Genomic DNA, 16,455 nt, shown 5'->3' on the forward strand with positions numbered 1-16,455 from the left:
GTATGTGCAAAGGATACGATAGACCAAAGAGGCTTGAGACCAGAAAGAAACCAGAAAGGGCTTCTGACTCCTAGGTGGAGCTCCCTCCTCTTTATAGTTACATGTTTTCTCGTTCATGCAGGGTGATGAAAAAAACATTACTGATACCTACATACGCCTCCACCATGCGGCATACAGTCATGTGGTTGCTCACCGTTGGGATCTGGCGGTGAGGGCTGCATAGAAGCAAGGACCCGATATCCCTCTGTTTCCCCTATGGCATGCGTGCCTTTGGAGGTGATGATTCGAGGAAGGGGAGTGCAGCCGCCAAACGTCACAAACGATGAAGACCCCAGATTCCGGGCCCCCACATGTCCAGGAACGTTGACGATCAACCCACGCTCCCATCTCTCCAACTTCTAACAGGTTTGTATCTCGATGCCTTGAAGAGGGTTTGTGATATGGTAGGCAACAGCATAGGAAGCAGTCGAAGTACACGTCTGATTTGATGGGCCATCCCTGTCACACCTGAATTGTGGACCAGGTAACAAAATTTTCTACCAATACATTTGCATCATCTCCATTTCCGGACTGTCTGTATCCGTCTGAAACATGCAAGCCACACATGTTTACATGCATCATCTTGAAATATATCAAAGTCACCGCCTCAGCATACAGTGTATTGTGGAAATTGAGATTACAATCATCAAGGCAACAGAATACCATGCCGTATCAAGAGGTGAATCAATCTCTCCGTGTCGCAAACCCTGGCTGCTCGTCTGGAGCGACCAGGTGCCTGAAGGTCGAGATTACACATCGTGACACAGAGCATGCCTGTTTCTCCTACAAGAGATTGATAGACAACGGTCCGCATGGAGCAGGCCGCAGAACAGCGATCGGCCCGCCGCGCCCCGGCTACTGGCGTGGGGTAGGCGCGAACGCCGCGGGTATCGAACCAAAACTGATCCAGGCTCGGGAAGTTGATCGGTCTTGAAGCAGGCTTGCATGCAGGTCGGAGAGATGAATGATTGTTTCGACTGGGATGTGGTGGAAATTGGACAGAAAACAGGAACTGACACTCTGAAAAGAAAGATTGACCAGCTTTTGGTTATTTGACTGGGAGCAGCCTGTACATCAAAGGTATATAACAGTAGAACAAAACCCAGAGAGACCACCGTCGAACGCCGTGCTCGCGGCGCTATGCAAACAAAACAACAAACAGAGGAGAAGAAATTATACATCCGTACCGTGTGGGCATACAAGGCCATGTGTCGGGCATAGAGATGGCGTTTAAGTGAGTTCAACATAGTTGCTGCACACCAACATGTTAGCTTCGATAGCAATTCCAAGAGTGGTTCTGACTTACCTAGGGAAAATTCCTTCCCTTGAGCCAATTCTGCCTGTCCACCAGTCGTTGGGATTATCAGTCTTCTTGACGATGGTGATGATTTCGCCCTTCTTGAAACCCAAGTCACCAGGTTGATCAGGATCAAAGGTGAATTTAGCAATAGCCTGGCCAGGCTTGGGGGTTGCGGTATTACTGCTGAAAGTCGGTTTGGGAGCACTGGGTCTGGAAGGCTTGCGATCAGAGTACGAATACTCGGCCTGATCGGCATATGCACTGTTACTGCGTGCGCGAGAGGCTTCCAGACGATCGAATGTTTCACCAGGGTTGGCACGGGATCCGAAGCTGGGTTGTCTGTCATAAACATCGTCTTGCCAAGTGCTGGCACGTGAAGGAGCGCCAAAGTTGCCAGAAGCTCCTGTGCGATCCGAGCGAACACCTTCACCGTGAGCAGCACCTCTCTTTCCCTGCCAGATGACATCGTCGTGAGACTCATCGTAGACTGGGATATCATTGTACATGGCATCACCTTGCTGAGCAGCGACTCCAGCGAAGACTCTGCTGTTGAGGACGCGCATCAGAGGCTCGGCCTGTGGCGGGACAGGGACACCGCCCTCGAGCAGAGCTCTGGCAGTGACACGACGGTTGTACATCTTCTCGTTGGCATCTCTTCTCTCGATCATAGCACTTCCCTCAAGAGAGACACCTGCGAACAACCCCTTGGTTTTGCTGTAGGCAAAAATACCAGCGACGCCTTTGAGCGAGGCAGCACCAGCAGCTTCTGCATTGCGACCAACTGGACCGGCGGCGATCGAGACGTTGCCTCCGAGGGTAATACTGCCAGCTTGAGCAAATGTACGAACAGCAGCAGCATCGTTGAGGATGAAGACGAAGTCGGTGAGCTCGAAGCCAATCTGGCCACCGAAACCACCACCAACAGTACCAATTGCGGAAGGAGCAGACCTGAAGCTGAGGTCAGCAAGCGTCAATGACAAAGCATTGATGAGACATATTACCAAGTGCCGTCTGACAGGCGGGCTACTATGACACCGGAGCCGAAACGAGCACTACCGAGGAAGCCAGCCTTGAAGACGGTCATGATGGCAAGACCTTTGGCATTTGCGAGGATTTGGGGTGGAATGATCTTGTCGGGACCGAAGGACTGTTTCGGATCGATAAAGGACGCGAGGATCTTGCCTGTCTTCTTGCATTCGCCTATAGATTGTCAGGAACCGAGCAGAGCATGGCAATGCGATATGGCGACTTACTCTTCATCGAAGAGGGCAGAGGATTGTTGATGAGCGGCATGATGGGCGAATGTGATGGCGGTGATATGGGAGCTTGTAGGCGTGACAACGAGCAGAAGGGGACGCGACGAGGACAAGACCCAGATTACAGTCAGAGGGGAAGAGCAGGGCAGGCACAGCGACACGAGAATGAGAGTCGGGCTATAGAGATATAGTGGGGCTTCCGCCGAGCTGCCATGACTTAAGCAAGAGCGAGTCGTCGTCATTGTCCGTGCTTTCGACCCCGGACCGGCAACACCTTCCCGAGGCTGCTTGTACCAGCATTATTGATCATCCTTTGTTCCTTGACCATCGCGTCTGCCGACCATACTCATCAACGCTCCGGTCGTCGCAACTCGACATCCAGCTCCCACAGCCTCCTATTGAGCAATCGCCACAATGTCTGAAGCCTACGAACGCGAACGGTACCCACACCTTCCTCTCCTGCTGCGGCCACTACACAGCCACTGACAAGTCTTAAAGCCAAAACAACTCACGACTCGACGACCTCGCCGGAAAGGTATCGGCCTTGCGTGGCATCACCATCGATATCTACGACAACGCCCGCGACCAGACTGTCATCGACTCCTCCGTACGCCGCTGCTTCCCCTGACCGATCGCGTCTACGAACATCAACTAACACCGACGCAACAGACAAATGCCTTCTCCAACTTCTCGAATAGCTTGCAGGGTAGTGCTGGAAGACTGACGAGGATGGCACAGCAAGGAAACAAAGTTGCGATTCTCAAGCTTGCTGGAATCCTCATCGCTATAGTTCTGGTGCTCTACTGGATCGGCGGCTGGGTCTTTGGAGGCTCCAAGGCTGCCTGAGGATCCTGCTACGTTGTTACAAGATATTTGCAACGCGATCATCAAGGCTCCGAGCACTGGTAGGCAGCAAGGAGACGTCGTCATGCGCCCACAGGACTTGGAACACACATCCGACCAGATGCACATGGAAGGAGGACACAGTCTGGAGCGATCGAGCAGCCTGCTCTGGCGACTTGTAAACATGACTCAAGCCCACACAGACAGAGGGCGGCCCGCTATAGGATGGTACCGAGTAAAGGATACGACAAGGCACGCAAAGTCGAGTGACCTTGCACAATATGGGTGTTCCCCACCAAGTCACAACATATCTCGCGATGCGCAACCGCAACACGCGTTGGACATTGACTATCAGTCTGGGCCAAGTCGGTCTTCTGAGACATTCCGATATTGTATATTAGACAGAGGCCAGATGTATTCGATAATGGCCATCGAGGTCCCAAATGCTGTTTTTACCTCCCCACTGACGATGCTACCATTAATGCTACTATGCTTAACCCCAAACGTTGCCAAAGAGATCATCAGAGGTTGGACCCTTGTTGTTAGATGTAGATGCAGCAGGTGCAGGTGCAGGTGCACTGCTCCAACCACCAAAGTCGTCATCTTGGCTGATAGTAGGCTTGCTGGACGAAGTACCCTCATTGCTTCCCCAACCGCCAAAGTCATCATCATTCGACACACTGGTCATAGCAGGTGCCTTGTATGTGTTGGTGCTTGCGACAGGTGCCTTGTACGAGGTGGTAGGGGGCGCGGGTGCTGCTGGCTCAGGGGTGCTCCAAGCGTTGTTCGAGCCCCAAGCGTCCATGTTGTCGAGACCGCCCATAGCTGACACAGGTGCAGGCTTTGGTGGAGGAGCGGGGCTGGAAAGATTGAAGGCCGAAGCAGAAGTCGAGGTTGCAGGCTTCGAAGGCGCGGGAGCACCCATATCGAATAAATCTCCCATGCCAGAGCTTGCGGGAACAGGCGACCTTGTAGAGATAGGTGCGGGTGCGGGTGCGGGTGATGGCGCTGAGGTAAAGTCGCCGAAGTCGCCGAAACCACTCGACACGCGAGCTTGCTGCGGTCTGGGTGCTGGTGCAGCAGAAGGCTTGGGCGGCGGTGTGGGCTTAGCGTCAAAGAAGCTGCCACCGCTGAGAGAGCTGTTACGTGATGCTGGGGAGGTCAGGTTTGAGAAAGCAGAGGGTTTTGGTTGCTGTTGCTGCTGTTGTTGGGGAGCAGATGGGCCACCAAAGTTCAAGCCGCCGAATGCATCGGCCATACCACCAAACGAAGATGTCGAAGCGGCAGGTGATTGCATTGGTGGAGAGGCGAAACCACCGAATGCATTCGAGGAAGACTGAGGTTGTTGCACTGGAGCAGGTTTGGGTGCAGATGCGTACAGAGACAGGATAGACTGCTTCAGATCCGATCGCGGGTTGCTTCCCATGGTAGAAGCTCCTGAAGCAGCACTGGCAGGGCGTGCTGGGGGTGCAGACTGGCTTGTTCCGAAGAAGTCAAGACCCAGTAGAGAGTCGCCAGGTCTGTTTTGCTTGGGAGGTGCAGGAGGTGCCTTTTGCTGTTGTGAAGGAGGTCTTGAGGAGATCGAGGGTTCGGCGGTGCTGGCACGAGCTGGAGTCGGGTCGTCGCCAAACAGATCGATGACTGGAGCAACTGCTCTCGGGGCTTGTTGGGGAGCAGCAGGTCCGCTGCTCATGGAAGCGTTTCTGAGCGAGGCTGAACGGTCGAGCTTTGCCTTCTCTTGGACAACGCTGAGAGGCTGTGTTTTGGTCAGCAACTTGATACTAGCAAAGGCTTCGTCTGTAATGACCACGTCTTCGTCTCCGCCCTCACTGCCCAGAGTCGAGGGATCAGGAATTGGGCCGTCCATAGTCCATCTCTTCGAATCGTACTTGGTGCGAATAAAATTCTCGATCTTGCTGTATAGATGTCAGGAATCGAAGACAGAATTGGATGCTGTGTTGCGGATTAGGTACGTACGCTTCGGCAGGAACGTGACCAGGGGCAAGCTTTGCTTCCCAGTACCTATAGAACGATGATCAGCAAATGCTTGGTATTTGAGATGAGAATCGCATACTTGTTGGCTCTTGTGTTGCCCCACTTCAGCATGCTCTGAAGCTGCTCATCGGTCCAAGAATCCAGATCGACAGACTTGACTCTGCTGATGTGTGTGCCCATACCACGGTGAATACCGGAGCATCTACAAGTCTTGTCAGCGAACATGGTTCGATGCACGGTAGCAGCAGTTGCTCACCGAATGCAGATGAAGATGCCCAAGTTCCAACTGGCCCATCTCGGGTCTGTCGACACTTGTCAGCTTCCGTGTTCTGTCGCAGAGTGTGAATCTCGTACGCTTGTTCCTCTTGCAGTCTGCACAGCTCTTATTTCCTTCCAACTTGACCAAGCTCTTCAGCGTCTGTTGGTTCTGCATCGTCCTGTCGGGTCCAGCAGGTCTCCGCGACATGGCGGCGGTTGTGAGGGGTGGAGTAGGTGTGTCGTGTGCGGTGTGGTGGTGCTGGCGTGTTCAAGCCGGACTGAATGTTATTGTACCCGAGATTACCGAGAAGTACAGTTGTGAGAGCGAGCTATTGTGCAGAGGTACAATCGAAATGAACGATTGATCCGGCCCCTCGATTGTTGTAATTACCTAGACCCTCAATGACGCTGCCCGCACGTGATTCATGACTCTAGCAATTAGCGGCTCATTCAAACTCTCGGGTTTCATGATTTGAACTGGTTTCAGCATTTCTATCCTTCGGAAATAGGGATATATATAAAAGTAAAGTGACCATCCCAGCGCCTCGCTGCCATGCCTCATGCGGGTATTGCGCCAAAAACACCGACCAAGCTGTTATGCATCCTCGTTTTGCAGTCTCCTTTCGTAGCTCAATAGAATCATCACCATCTGCCACCTCCTCTTCTTCCAAAGCCACCGCCACCTCCTCCTCCTCGTCTGCTGCCGTAACCACCGCTACGGCCACCATAGTCTCTGTCGTCGTAACCTCCTCTAGGACCAGAAGGCTCGTCGCGGATGGGCGGTTGACGACCTTGGAGATCCTTCTGTAGTTGCTGGTACGTCTTGCGCATCTGGGCATAACCGAGATGCATCTTTCCGAAGAAGTGATCCGCCAATCTGCGATCGTTGTCCAGTCTACTGAGGTATGCGCCACACACGTCGCAGACTTGGAGCTTCTGGTGACCCGAGGGACCTGATGTGTCGGATAGAGCCTTGAGCTCACGTTCGCGATCCTCCTTCAGTTGTTTTTGTTGTCTGATACGGAAGTATTCTGTGACGGCGGTATTGACACTGCCCAATTCGCCCAGGATCTGGACTTCGACCAGGCCATCCTCGATGTTCCGCGACAATTCGCCAATCTGCTTCAAGAGGGCGTTTGTTTGGCGTATCTCATCGGGAGTCTTTTCCAAGCGACGCTGTGCACTATCGATGCGGCGATTGCAGTCGTCGATGTATTTTTGCATGTCGCGCATGTAGTCGAACTCGAAGCCCCATTTGCGCTTTTGTTGGTCGTCTGCGTTTTCGTACTCGGACTTCAGGGCTTCGCTATGTGTCTTTGGACACAGACCGAGATCTTGTTTGGTGTTGGTAAACAGGTCGTGAGGACAGGTGCCGACAAGGTAGGAGCGGCACACCTTTGTGTCTGTGATGGATAATTGAGGAGCGCGCGATGCGCCAGGACCAGCGAGCAATTGCTCGCCCATGAGCTGCTCTGCAAGAACGAGTCAGTAAGCTGCATATAGCAAGAGCGTGTCATGCGAAAGCGTACCCAGCAGCTTTCTTTGCTCAGCGGCCATGTTGGATATGCGCTACGTCGCAGCTGCGTGTTCTCGGTGGATGATGGTATAGGTATTGAAGCGATACGGTAATTCCAAGAGGGAGTGAAGGGTATCGCAAGATGACTGGTGCCGAATGAGTGGTGATATGCAGATGGAAAGCTTTGGTGACAGCAAAAGCGGAAGAGACGGCGACTGTCTCCGCGCGCCAGACGACGGCTTGGCACTCTTGTATGCTCAAGTCGGTTCCCCCTTTAGATGCACCGTCTACGCCATGAGGCCGCAATGCTCGTGATAGCCTGTGCCCTGTCGCTGCTGCTGTGTCTGCTTGCACCATGGGCTGAAGGTCAATATACCGAGCAACTGGACCTGCACCCACTTCCTCAATCTCAACTTCTGGCTGCTTTCAACTTCAAGGCCAACACGACCAAGTCCGACTTCGATGCCCAGAACTACCGCCTGTTTCCGCGCTCGCTCGGCCAGATTCTGCAACACACCCATGCCAGAGAGCTGCATCTCCGCTTCAGCATCGGTCGCTGGGACTCTGAGAACTGGGGACAACGACCGCGACATGGCCGCCGTGAAGGAGGCACTGGTGTCGAGCTGTGGGCTTGGGTCGATGCACACTCGCACGAGCAGGCCAATGCTCGCTGGTTGACTCTGAGTAATGCTCTGTCTGGTCTCTTCTGCGCCTCCATCAACTTCATCGACTCGACAAAGACCATCCGTCCGGCAATGACTTTTGACAAGGAGGGCTCCCACAAAAACACTTCTTCCTTGCACCTGCTGCATGGTGCCCTGCCTCACGAAGTTGTCTGTACCGAGAACTTGACCCCCTTCCTGAAGCTTCTTCCGTGCAAGGGAAAGGCTGGCATCGCAACTCTTCTGGACGGACACAAACTCTTCGATGCCTCCTGGCAGTCAATGGCCATCGACGTGCGTCCCATATGCCCAACTGATGGATCCGAGTGCTTGCTGGAGATCGAGCAGACTGTGGATATGGTTCTTGATCTCGACCGATCTATGCGATCTCAGAATGATCCCATTCCCAGACCTCCACCGGTCGAGGACATTGCCTGTGACACTGATAAGTGGTATAACAGTCATGACACCTGTTACCCACGCGAACCGTCTGCAGAGCGTGACTGGACTTTGACTAAGGTCTTTGGTCATCCTATTCGTGGTTCATGCCATGTCAACCAAGGTGCTGCCCCTGAATCAGTCACCCTGCATGCCGCTCCCGATCAAAACATTACCATCACTGCCGAAGAAGCTTATGGCGAGCACAAGTCTGAGGAGGGTCTTGTGCGATATAGTCTACCGGATTCTGGGAGTTTCGACATTGCAATGGGCGAACGACCTTTGATTGCGCCTTCGACTCTGCAACAGCCACGCCTCCATGCGGAACGAACCATGGTTGGTTACGGTCAAGAACGAGGCGGCATGCGTGTCATTCTTACCAACCCATCCGCTACCGATGCCGTCGATCTCGTCTATCTCGAGTCTCTACCGTGGTTCATGAAACCATATCTGCACACCCTGCACGCTTCCATCAATTCCGTTCCTTCGCCATCATCTATCCAGCAAACCTTCTACAGGCCCGCCATTGATCGTGCCAGAGGCACCCACCTCGAATTACGCCTCCACGTTCCCGCTGGAGCTTCTCTAGTCCTGACTTACGACTTTGAAAAGGCCATCTTGCGATACACCGAGTATCCTCCCGATGCAAATCGTGGCTTTGATGTTGCGCCCTCAATAGTCAAGCTGCTGATAGACTCGACCAACGGACAAGGAGCAACCACCATGTACTTACGCACCACTTCCTTGCTCCTTCCTCTTCCTACTCCCGACTTCAGTATGCCGTACAATGTCATCATCCTGACCAGCACTGTCATGGCCATGGCATTTGGCAGTATCTTCAACTTGATCGTGCGTCGTTTTGTTGCTGCAGACGAAGTTGAGCCAGCAGGAATCGTTGCGATTAAGGCGAAGCTCCAAGCTGTCATTCTGAAGTTGAAGCAAAAGCTGCAGAAGAGTAGAGAGGTCAAGGTTGCCGACCAAAATGGTGAAACCAAGAAAGTACGGTAGTTTGAGTATATGTTTTTCGGCCCCAGCCAACAGTGAGAGAAAACGACTCCCCTAATCTACTTATGTTCCTCTCGTGAAAGATACTCCTTCAGTCTTACATGTATAACGCTTGCCTCAAAGACCAGTATCCCGATCCAGAAAGAACACATGCCTCAGGGGCGGCTGAGACGTGTTGCAAAATCACACTCGCTTTCACTCACACCAAGTCTCACGCTTAGGCCCCCTTAGACCATATATCCCCGTCGACCACCCGTCTTACCCATCCCCTGTCCTTTAGCCTAGTCGTCACATACTCCCCCAAAGATCTCGGGTTCGACTCTCTGCATCTGCTGATATTTCGTTCCTAGAACATCTCTGGCCTCAGGCCACTAACCTCCTCGCGAGGTAAGACACGAGATGTCCATCCTGCGGCTAATCATAAGAATTAGAAACTTCAAGAGTATATTGGCGAAACGACCCTTGCTACCAGTTTTAGGTCTAGTGACGTAAGCCAAAACTTGCTAGCCCGATGCTCTGCGGGATCTTGCACCTGATCTTGCAAACACAAGGATGGTTTGACTTCTGGGAGCACTGGGAGTGGCTGTGATGGAAAATCCTTTCGACGAGCTTCTTGCAAACACAAGGGTTGAAGACTGTAGGATGATGAAGTCTAGTTGTTTGATATTCAACGGTTTGCTGCTGTAAGTACTGACTCCCTCCTCGATATGCTCGAGATCTTTGGTTTCACATTCTTTCTTTTTTCTTTTTCTGGTTCCGCTATATATACACATGTCTTTGTGTCTAGCCTTTATCCACAACTCGTGTCTTTCTTTTGCTCATGTTCAAGCCTGTTTCATTTTTTGTCTCTGATATTGGTCTCGACTGTGGGACCCAACAACTTACTAGAATCGAACTCGAATCTTATACTTACCTATAAGGCAGAGCACGCTGTGAGGTATGATCGTCATTATACGGCTAAAAACACGCAATCATCACATGCTTATCAAAGAGAGCGTGAAATAGAGTACCCAGTAGCTTCGTGACCCCATGTCATGTCTAGGCAACACACGCTCGTACGCAAGGTTAGGAGCGAAGGCAGATGGCTCCTGGTGGGATGGCGTCTGACATTCAAGAGCCTCTAGAAGGATTTTGGATACGCACATCTGAAGGCCAGTGTCTTGCTTAGTAAATGATCGATAAACAAGAGCTTCACCCAAGCAGTTGAAGAGATGCTGTTGATCATCTTCGGTCAGAAGACTGTTGTAAGCCGTGGTGGAAACCTACGCATCTAACACATATCCATCCCAGCTGAACTCCTTGGTATGGAAACTGCCAGTCTGGCATTCTGGATGGCATCATGACTCTACGACGATCGAAATGATACTAGAGTCGAGCAATCATCTCGACTCGTGCGTACGTCGTTTGCGTACATCATTTTCTCTTGCCAACAATATTGGTTTATCATGTGGTATATAAGGGGTGAGAGTGAGTGAGTGGTGCACCTACCTGATGTTTCGATGATCGATCTGTATCATGTCACTGGTGATAGCGCTGTGCCAAAGGTGATCACAATGCAAATGCTTGTGTATTGTGTGGAAATGGTGTATTCATCACTGCTTATCATAGCAGGTCTTTTGGTTGGCGATCACCGTAGCACATGGAGGTTCCAGCCTCTCACGCGTCTCAGGTGACCAGTTCGTAATCTGCGTTATATCTCCTCCATCTTCTATTCTCTTTCTGAAAGCCAAAACAGGCGGTTTTCATCTTCTTCTAGTTCGCGCCAAACACTCTCTCAGCATGACCTCCGTGATATCCGGTCTCGTAGTCGAATTGTGATTCCGGAATTGTGTAGCCAGCTCTAGTCTTCTGCGATCCAAGGCTGGGGATCTCAAAACCTTCTCCAGTCGCGATGTGTGGTAGACTCTCGTGAGAGTGAGTAAGATCCTCGTGCGAGTTTGCCTGAGAGTTGACGTCGGTGTAAGGGCCGTTCATGGGGATAGTGTCGTTGGTCTTTCTGTCGCCGCGAAGGTTCAGGCGGAAATGTTGGCCACGGAGACCGTTCATACGGCTGATGTGAATGTCCAGCACAACTGCCAACAGGGTCGAGACACTGTGATGCGTTAGATGGAGTGTGCGAAGTCCCATGCGAGTCGTTACTCACAGTCCAAGCAGAGCAAAGGTGAACAATGCCTTGTAGATCTTGCATACCATGATGCCAGTGCCATCGTTCCAGTGGCCGACATCACAATAATGTGTCAACGTTCCCCACATCCACCAAGACAGCATGCCGAAACCAGTAGTCCAAATGACAAAGATGGTCGAGTTCAGAATGAGGTTGAGACGAGGATTGAGACCACTGAGCAAGTGGAGAGCGATGGTAGCAGCCAGAATGGCTATCGTGATCCAGGAAACGCTCATGAGCTACCAGTATACATTAGCTTCGGTCGTGGACTGTATTCACGAGTGCTGATCATACCACTTTGAAAGTCCATGGTGTCGGCCAGTGATCGTGTTGTAAATGATAGATGAAGAATGACATTATACTGCCAACAATGATGCTGGAAACTAGCTGTGCAGCCCGGATGGCATGGAAGGGTACGCGAACTTTGTCATAGCCGTAAAGCTGAGTTCGCGACCGACTCAGAAACAAATCTGAGAGCATTATGGTGTGGGGTGACGCGATATCGTTATTGGGTATCAAGGCGAGAACAGGATTGCGAGCGAATTGCGACAGGAAGTAATGTTGTTAGGTAGAATGAAAAGGAGTGTAGTTTTTCCAGAGCAGGAAGAATGATCTCGTCACTGACAGTCGCTTCAGCTGGTCAACTAAGAACCTACCAGTCGCGAAGGAGGGGATGAAATGCCTATGTAGGCGCACCTATTGGCACCGGGCTGCAAGGTACGAGGTTGCCGTCTGGGGATCCTTCTTGGATGCTGCTTTTTATAGATCACGGTGGCTTGTGTCTGAAAGAACGATTGGTTGCGCTGGTGAAACCGAAATTCGATACGAGACCGAGGGTAAAACTCTTTATCTAGACGACCCTCCATCAGTGGATATGATGCAAGAGGATCTGCGAAGCTCTCAGCTACATGCTGAATATTGAATAAAACGTTCGGATGCGTCGGTTGCTGGACAAATTTGTTTGCTGGAGGATAGGTAAGAGGAACAAGTGGGATCGAACAACGGAGATCTTTCTGCTTGGCACTATCGAATGCGATGCACGTTTCGGGCACTTCTCCCTGCAGCTTATTCTCCGATACAGAAGACCGCGAAACAAACGGAGATCCTCCTGACATTCGTGCATCAGATACTGCCACACTTTCTCCAAGTTTGTGGCTTCACGTTACGGGATGCTGGACGTGCTTCCAGGCAGAAAGACTTCGGCAATAATGAGGGCTTCTGAACATGAGATCCAGCTCTCGAAATAGATATTGTACAGTAAATACAGAACAGACGAAGCGTGTCGTCTATTTGATCTTCTTTGCCTTCAGTTTGATCGTCTCGTCGTTGACAAAGATACCCTTGCCCTTGTAGGGCTCGGGTACTCTCCATTGACGGATCTCAGCAGCGAATTGCTTCACTACCTCCTTCTCAACACCTTCAAGAAGAATACGTGTAGGCTGAGGAGTGCTCGCCTTGACGCCTTTGGGTACGCCAAGCTCAATGGGATGTGAATAGCCGACTTTGAGAGACACGAACTCCTGGCCAGGGTACTCGGGCTGTTTTGTGACGGCCGACTTCTCGACGGTCGCACGGTAACCAACACCAACAAGACGAAGAATGGCAGAATGACCTTCACTGACGCCCAAGATGTGATTTTGCAGATATGCGCGGCAGGTTCCTTTTTGATTGTTAGACACATAGTCCCAGCTCTTTAACAATATCTTACACTCACCCCACATCTCCCTTTGCTTTCTCTCCTCCTGATCCAGAACGCTCAGGCTGTATGTGCGCTTTGCTTCGTCCGAGATAATGTTCATGTATGCAGGCAAGGGCAGAGACAGCTTGCCGAGGGGGCCCTCAATGTGAACTGTGGCGCCTTCTTGGTTACGACTGACTCTGGCACCCTTCTTTTGGACCGGGGCTTCGATAATGTGAAAGTTAACATCCGGAGGCAACGACAGCGGAGCGCTACCGATCTTCGACTGGCATGGCGACGAGGTGGAGAAGGACGATGATTGCTGGTGGAAAGCTGGGACGAGGAATGCCGGGATAGTGGTCTCTGCGGAACGGGAGTTCTTGAGCGCGCTGACACAGCGCCGCCTTGCTGGAGTGAACATGATGTGTGGTGTGGACGAGGTGTGGATCGCGACGACTACAACCATCATTCGCTGGAGAAACAAATGCGCGAACCGACTTTCCTCCGCTCGAAAGTGAAGCTTGGCAACGCCGGTCTCCGCTCTCTCCGCGCTTTCCGCCCATTCAGTGCGCTTCACCCTCGTACATCCTCAATATCACAATTGCAAGCCACTCCCGGACATTCCATCCATTGTCTATTGTGGCAAGTAAACTACAGAAGAGATCTCCAGCCAGCTTATGGTCTCTCTGCTCCCGTCCCTTCCATACTCGTACACCCCTCCATGCCACACGGCCCTCACGATCTGAGGCCAACAACTTTCCTTCCTTGACATCGACCATGAACAGAAACATGCTGGCCATGCTGCTGTTCTCTTTCCTCTTGTTTCTCCCTTGTATGGGCTTCCAACCAGCCCTCAAGATTCACGATCTCACCGTAGATCTCTCTGATCTTTCGGATGTCGAGCTTTCTTCCAACAAGGTTCGCATCACCGAAGGCATGCACACCATCATCCAGACCATGCACAAAGTCGAGAAGCTTCCCTCATGTCAGAAGCTGGCTTCTCAAGCTCTTCTCAACACTTGCTCCGAACTTGATCATGCTACCAGTCTTGCTACTGACAAAGGTATTGATGTCATGCTCGAGCGCTCCAAGTCCATCTATGCCACACGACTGGCCATCTGCGAATTGATGGATGCCAACGCCAACATCCCTCCCTCTTGCTCGCCCTTCAGACCTATCGAGAATGCCTCCAAGTTCAATGGTTTCCGCGGTTTCATCGTAAACGGTCGTTTCACCAAACCCACGGCTCCGCGCAGCTTCGATGACAGCGGCGATCTTGATCATTGCTCGGCCTCCCTTTCATCCAACCCAGTGTGGTGGACCAGCTACTCGAACGCCCGCCAAAATGCAGTGTTGCTCTGCCATTCCATGAGAGCAGAGTTGGACAAGGGTAAGTCCACGCACACTTTATCTATTGGGAATTGTCATTAACACGTCTGATCAGACGACATGGTTGAAAAGATGAAGCTCATGTTCGAGGCAGTCATGGAGGCATCTAGCGTCATGGCAGACACGACTGAGGAGCATCGGGTCTTCGAGAGGCAATGGACCGAGATGGGAAAGAACATGCAGTCTTTTCATCTCGCACTCAACTCAGATCTTGACATGCAGAATCGCATTGTTGACCAATGGGCAAAGTTCCAGAATGACCTCTACGATCTCGGAGATAACATCCACAGCATGGGCAGAGACGTAGAAAGGGTCCGCGAGGTACGAGAATAATCACCGAGACAATGCTTCTTGATACTTACAGGCAATAGACGTCTTCCCAAATTGCCTCGGATCTCGAGAGCCATCGCATTCGCGCCCAAGAAGCACAGGCAGATGTGACAGAACATCTCAGCAATGCCCTGGACATTGCCGTTCAGATACATCGCTCTCACGACAACTCACTGGAAGCCTCGATGGCTCTTGACCAGCAAAACCAAGTAAATCATCAGAGTCTTTTGCATATATCTGTTCTTACTAACGATACAAAGCAAATTGCGTATACGCTGGCTCGTAACGCCGAAACTGCAAGGGCACTCCACTATCAAACCGAGATTTTGCTGGAAGCCATCTTCACAGTGACTGAAAACGTGACAGACGCTGCAAAGACTGTCTCCGAATTTCACAACGACATTCACAATCTCCCAACCAAGGTCGTTCAGCAGGTTTTCGAAGCTTCAATTGGTGGCTTGCCCTTTGACTGGACTTCAATCACGATCCTGTCCGTCTTTTGGTGTCTCAGCTTCGCAGCTCTTGACACCTGGGGTCTGTTGCGCGCAAGAAGCTCCATCGTTGCATCGCTCGGCATGGCAATCGGTACGTTATTGTTTCGTGCTAGTGTGATAGGTCACTGACATTACGCAGCATCTACCTATCTCGTACTTGCGATTCCTCAGATCGCCGACGCTCCCGCAATCACTGTTTTGGGCATCTTCGCAGTCACGGTCGCTGCAGCTGCACTTTGCAAGCTTTGGTACAAACGACAGAAGACTTACAACATATCAGAGCTCTCGGACAACATCGATCAAGACCCTAAGCACTCGGTTTAGCTGTCGCACACGCCCTCAGACATAGAACTCCTCGCTCTGTCGCTCTCTGGATTCTTTTTCCTTTCTTTCTTGCTGGCACGACTTTACGACCATTTCCTTGAATCGCTTTGCACTCACATGGTTGCAGAGCAACTACTCATGATTTGATCATGAGCTTACGACCTTATGAGCTGAAATTTGGCACATATATCCTTGCGTTGCTTTTGTTCTCTGCTTTCTATATTCAGCCAGCATATGTATTTTGATGCGACTTCTTCACTCTAAGCATTATGATCTCGAGGGTCTTCATATGACATCTGCTAGGCCCGTTATGTCTTTTTGTTGCGTTCAAATCTTGCTCGGCGAGACCTTTTAGCTCGTTTTCCTTTTCATGTATCTATATCCTGCTCTCCAGAATCAATCGTCTTCCCAATACGCACAACAAGACGTCGCTTAGATACTCCGCAAATGAACATGCAATTGGCAGTGATGTGCATGTGAATGCCGTCAGCCCACAAAGACAAACGGGTGGGGAAGAAGATATTTTGATCGTCCCGTCCAAGACTCAACATGACTGTGACAGGGTTGACAAGGATGGTGGACTCGAGGCAAATTTGCGGGCCTGATCGGAGGGTTTCAGGCTGCCTGCACCTTGTTGCACTGCCTGTCGTGGATCTGCTGCTCGTGTGCTACATAAGATGCTAACTACCCACATGTTTTACGGCCATCTAAGTGTTTGCCAATTCAATAAACTCGATCAATCCACCACACCCGAAAATAAGGTA

The 16,455-nt window shown here is 51.4% G+C and overlaps 8 protein-coding genes across 8 annotated transcripts; 3 read left to right on the forward strand and 5 right to left on the reverse strand.

Moving 5' to 3' along the window:
• Nucleotides 1-1,269: 1,269 nt before the first annotated feature.
• M436DRAFT_71874 (DUF500-domain-containing protein) lies at nucleotides 1,270-2,632 on the reverse strand (the record flags this gene model as incomplete). Its single annotated transcript, XM_013573268.1, has 4 exons — nucleotides 1,270-1,291; nucleotides 1,346-2,287; nucleotides 2,341-2,539; nucleotides 2,593-2,632. 4 exons carry the CDS (start codon nucleotides 2,630-2,632, stop codon nucleotides 1,270-1,272), a joined length of 1,203 nt encoding a protein of 400 aa, XP_013428722.1.
• Nucleotides 2,633-3,009: 377 nt separating this feature from the next.
• On the forward strand, nucleotides 3,010-3,441 carry M436DRAFT_80875 (uncharacterized protein; the record flags this gene model as incomplete). The annotated part of the gene is made up of 3 exons (XM_013573347.1): nucleotides 3,010-3,035; nucleotides 3,094-3,202; nucleotides 3,265-3,441. The coding sequence occupies 3 exons, from the start codon at nucleotides 3,010-3,012 to the stop codon at nucleotides 3,439-3,441; spliced, it is 312 nt and encodes a 103-aa protein (XP_013428801.1).
• A 490-nt stretch (nucleotides 3,442-3,931) lies between these two features.
• On the reverse strand, nucleotides 3,932-5,899 carry M436DRAFT_62838 (ArfGap-domain-containing protein; the record flags this gene model as incomplete). Its single annotated transcript, XM_013573202.1, has 5 exons — nucleotides 3,932-5,354; nucleotides 5,416-5,460; nucleotides 5,513-5,635; nucleotides 5,690-5,735; nucleotides 5,788-5,899. 5 exons carry the CDS (start codon nucleotides 5,897-5,899, stop codon nucleotides 3,932-3,934), a joined length of 1,749 nt encoding a protein of 582 aa, XP_013428656.1.
• Nucleotides 5,900-6,333: 434 nt separating this feature from the next.
• M436DRAFT_44402 (LUC7-domain-containing protein) lies at nucleotides 6,334-7,248 on the reverse strand (the record flags this gene model as incomplete). The annotated part of the gene is made up of 2 exons (XM_013573130.1): nucleotides 6,334-7,163; nucleotides 7,221-7,248. 2 exons carry the CDS (start codon nucleotides 7,246-7,248, stop codon nucleotides 6,334-6,336), a joined length of 858 nt encoding a protein of 285 aa, XP_013428584.1.
• Nucleotides 7,249-7,512: 264 nt separating this feature from the next.
• On the forward strand, nucleotides 7,513-9,315 carry M436DRAFT_43965 (GPI transamidase component Gpi16; the record flags this gene model as incomplete). Its single annotated transcript, XM_013573045.1, has 1 exon — nucleotides 7,513-9,315. One exon carries the CDS (start codon nucleotides 7,513-7,515, stop codon nucleotides 9,313-9,315), a length of 1,803 nt encoding a protein of 600 aa, XP_013428499.1.
• Nucleotides 9,316-11,064: 1,749 nt separating this feature from the next.
• Nucleotides 11,065-11,956, reverse strand: M436DRAFT_44415 (uncharacterized protein; the record flags this gene model as incomplete). Its single annotated transcript, XM_013573133.1, has 3 exons — nucleotides 11,065-11,404; nucleotides 11,456-11,715; nucleotides 11,771-11,956. The coding sequence occupies 3 exons, from the start codon at nucleotides 11,954-11,956 to the stop codon at nucleotides 11,065-11,067; spliced, it is 786 nt and encodes a 261-aa protein (XP_013428587.1).
• Nucleotides 11,957-12,762: 806 nt separating this feature from the next.
• Nucleotides 12,763-13,575, reverse strand: M436DRAFT_44142 (putative mitochondrial 54S ribosomal protein YmL16; the record flags this gene model as incomplete). The annotated part of the gene is made up of 2 exons (XM_013573083.1): nucleotides 12,763-13,136; nucleotides 13,191-13,575. The coding sequence occupies 2 exons, from the start codon at nucleotides 13,573-13,575 to the stop codon at nucleotides 12,763-12,765; spliced, it is 759 nt and encodes a 252-aa protein (XP_013428537.1).
• A 356-nt stretch (nucleotides 13,576-13,931) lies between these two features.
• On the forward strand, nucleotides 13,932-15,691 carry M436DRAFT_62843 (uncharacterized protein; the record flags this gene model as incomplete). Its single annotated transcript, XM_013573203.1, has 5 exons — nucleotides 13,932-14,544; nucleotides 14,599-14,864; nucleotides 14,915-15,082; nucleotides 15,134-15,458; nucleotides 15,507-15,691. The coding sequence occupies 5 exons, from the start codon at nucleotides 13,932-13,934 to the stop codon at nucleotides 15,689-15,691; spliced, it is 1,557 nt and encodes a 518-aa protein (XP_013428657.1).
• Nucleotides 15,692-16,455: the final 764 nt, after the last annotated feature.

This window comes from Aureobasidium namibiae (genome assembly GCF_000721765.1).
Source record: "Aureobasidium namibiae CBS 147.97 unplaced genomic scaffold scaffold_6, whole genome shotgun sequence".
Classification (NCBI taxonomy): domain Eukaryota; kingdom Fungi; phylum Ascomycota; class Dothideomycetes; order Dothideales; family Saccotheciaceae; genus Aureobasidium; species Aureobasidium namibiae.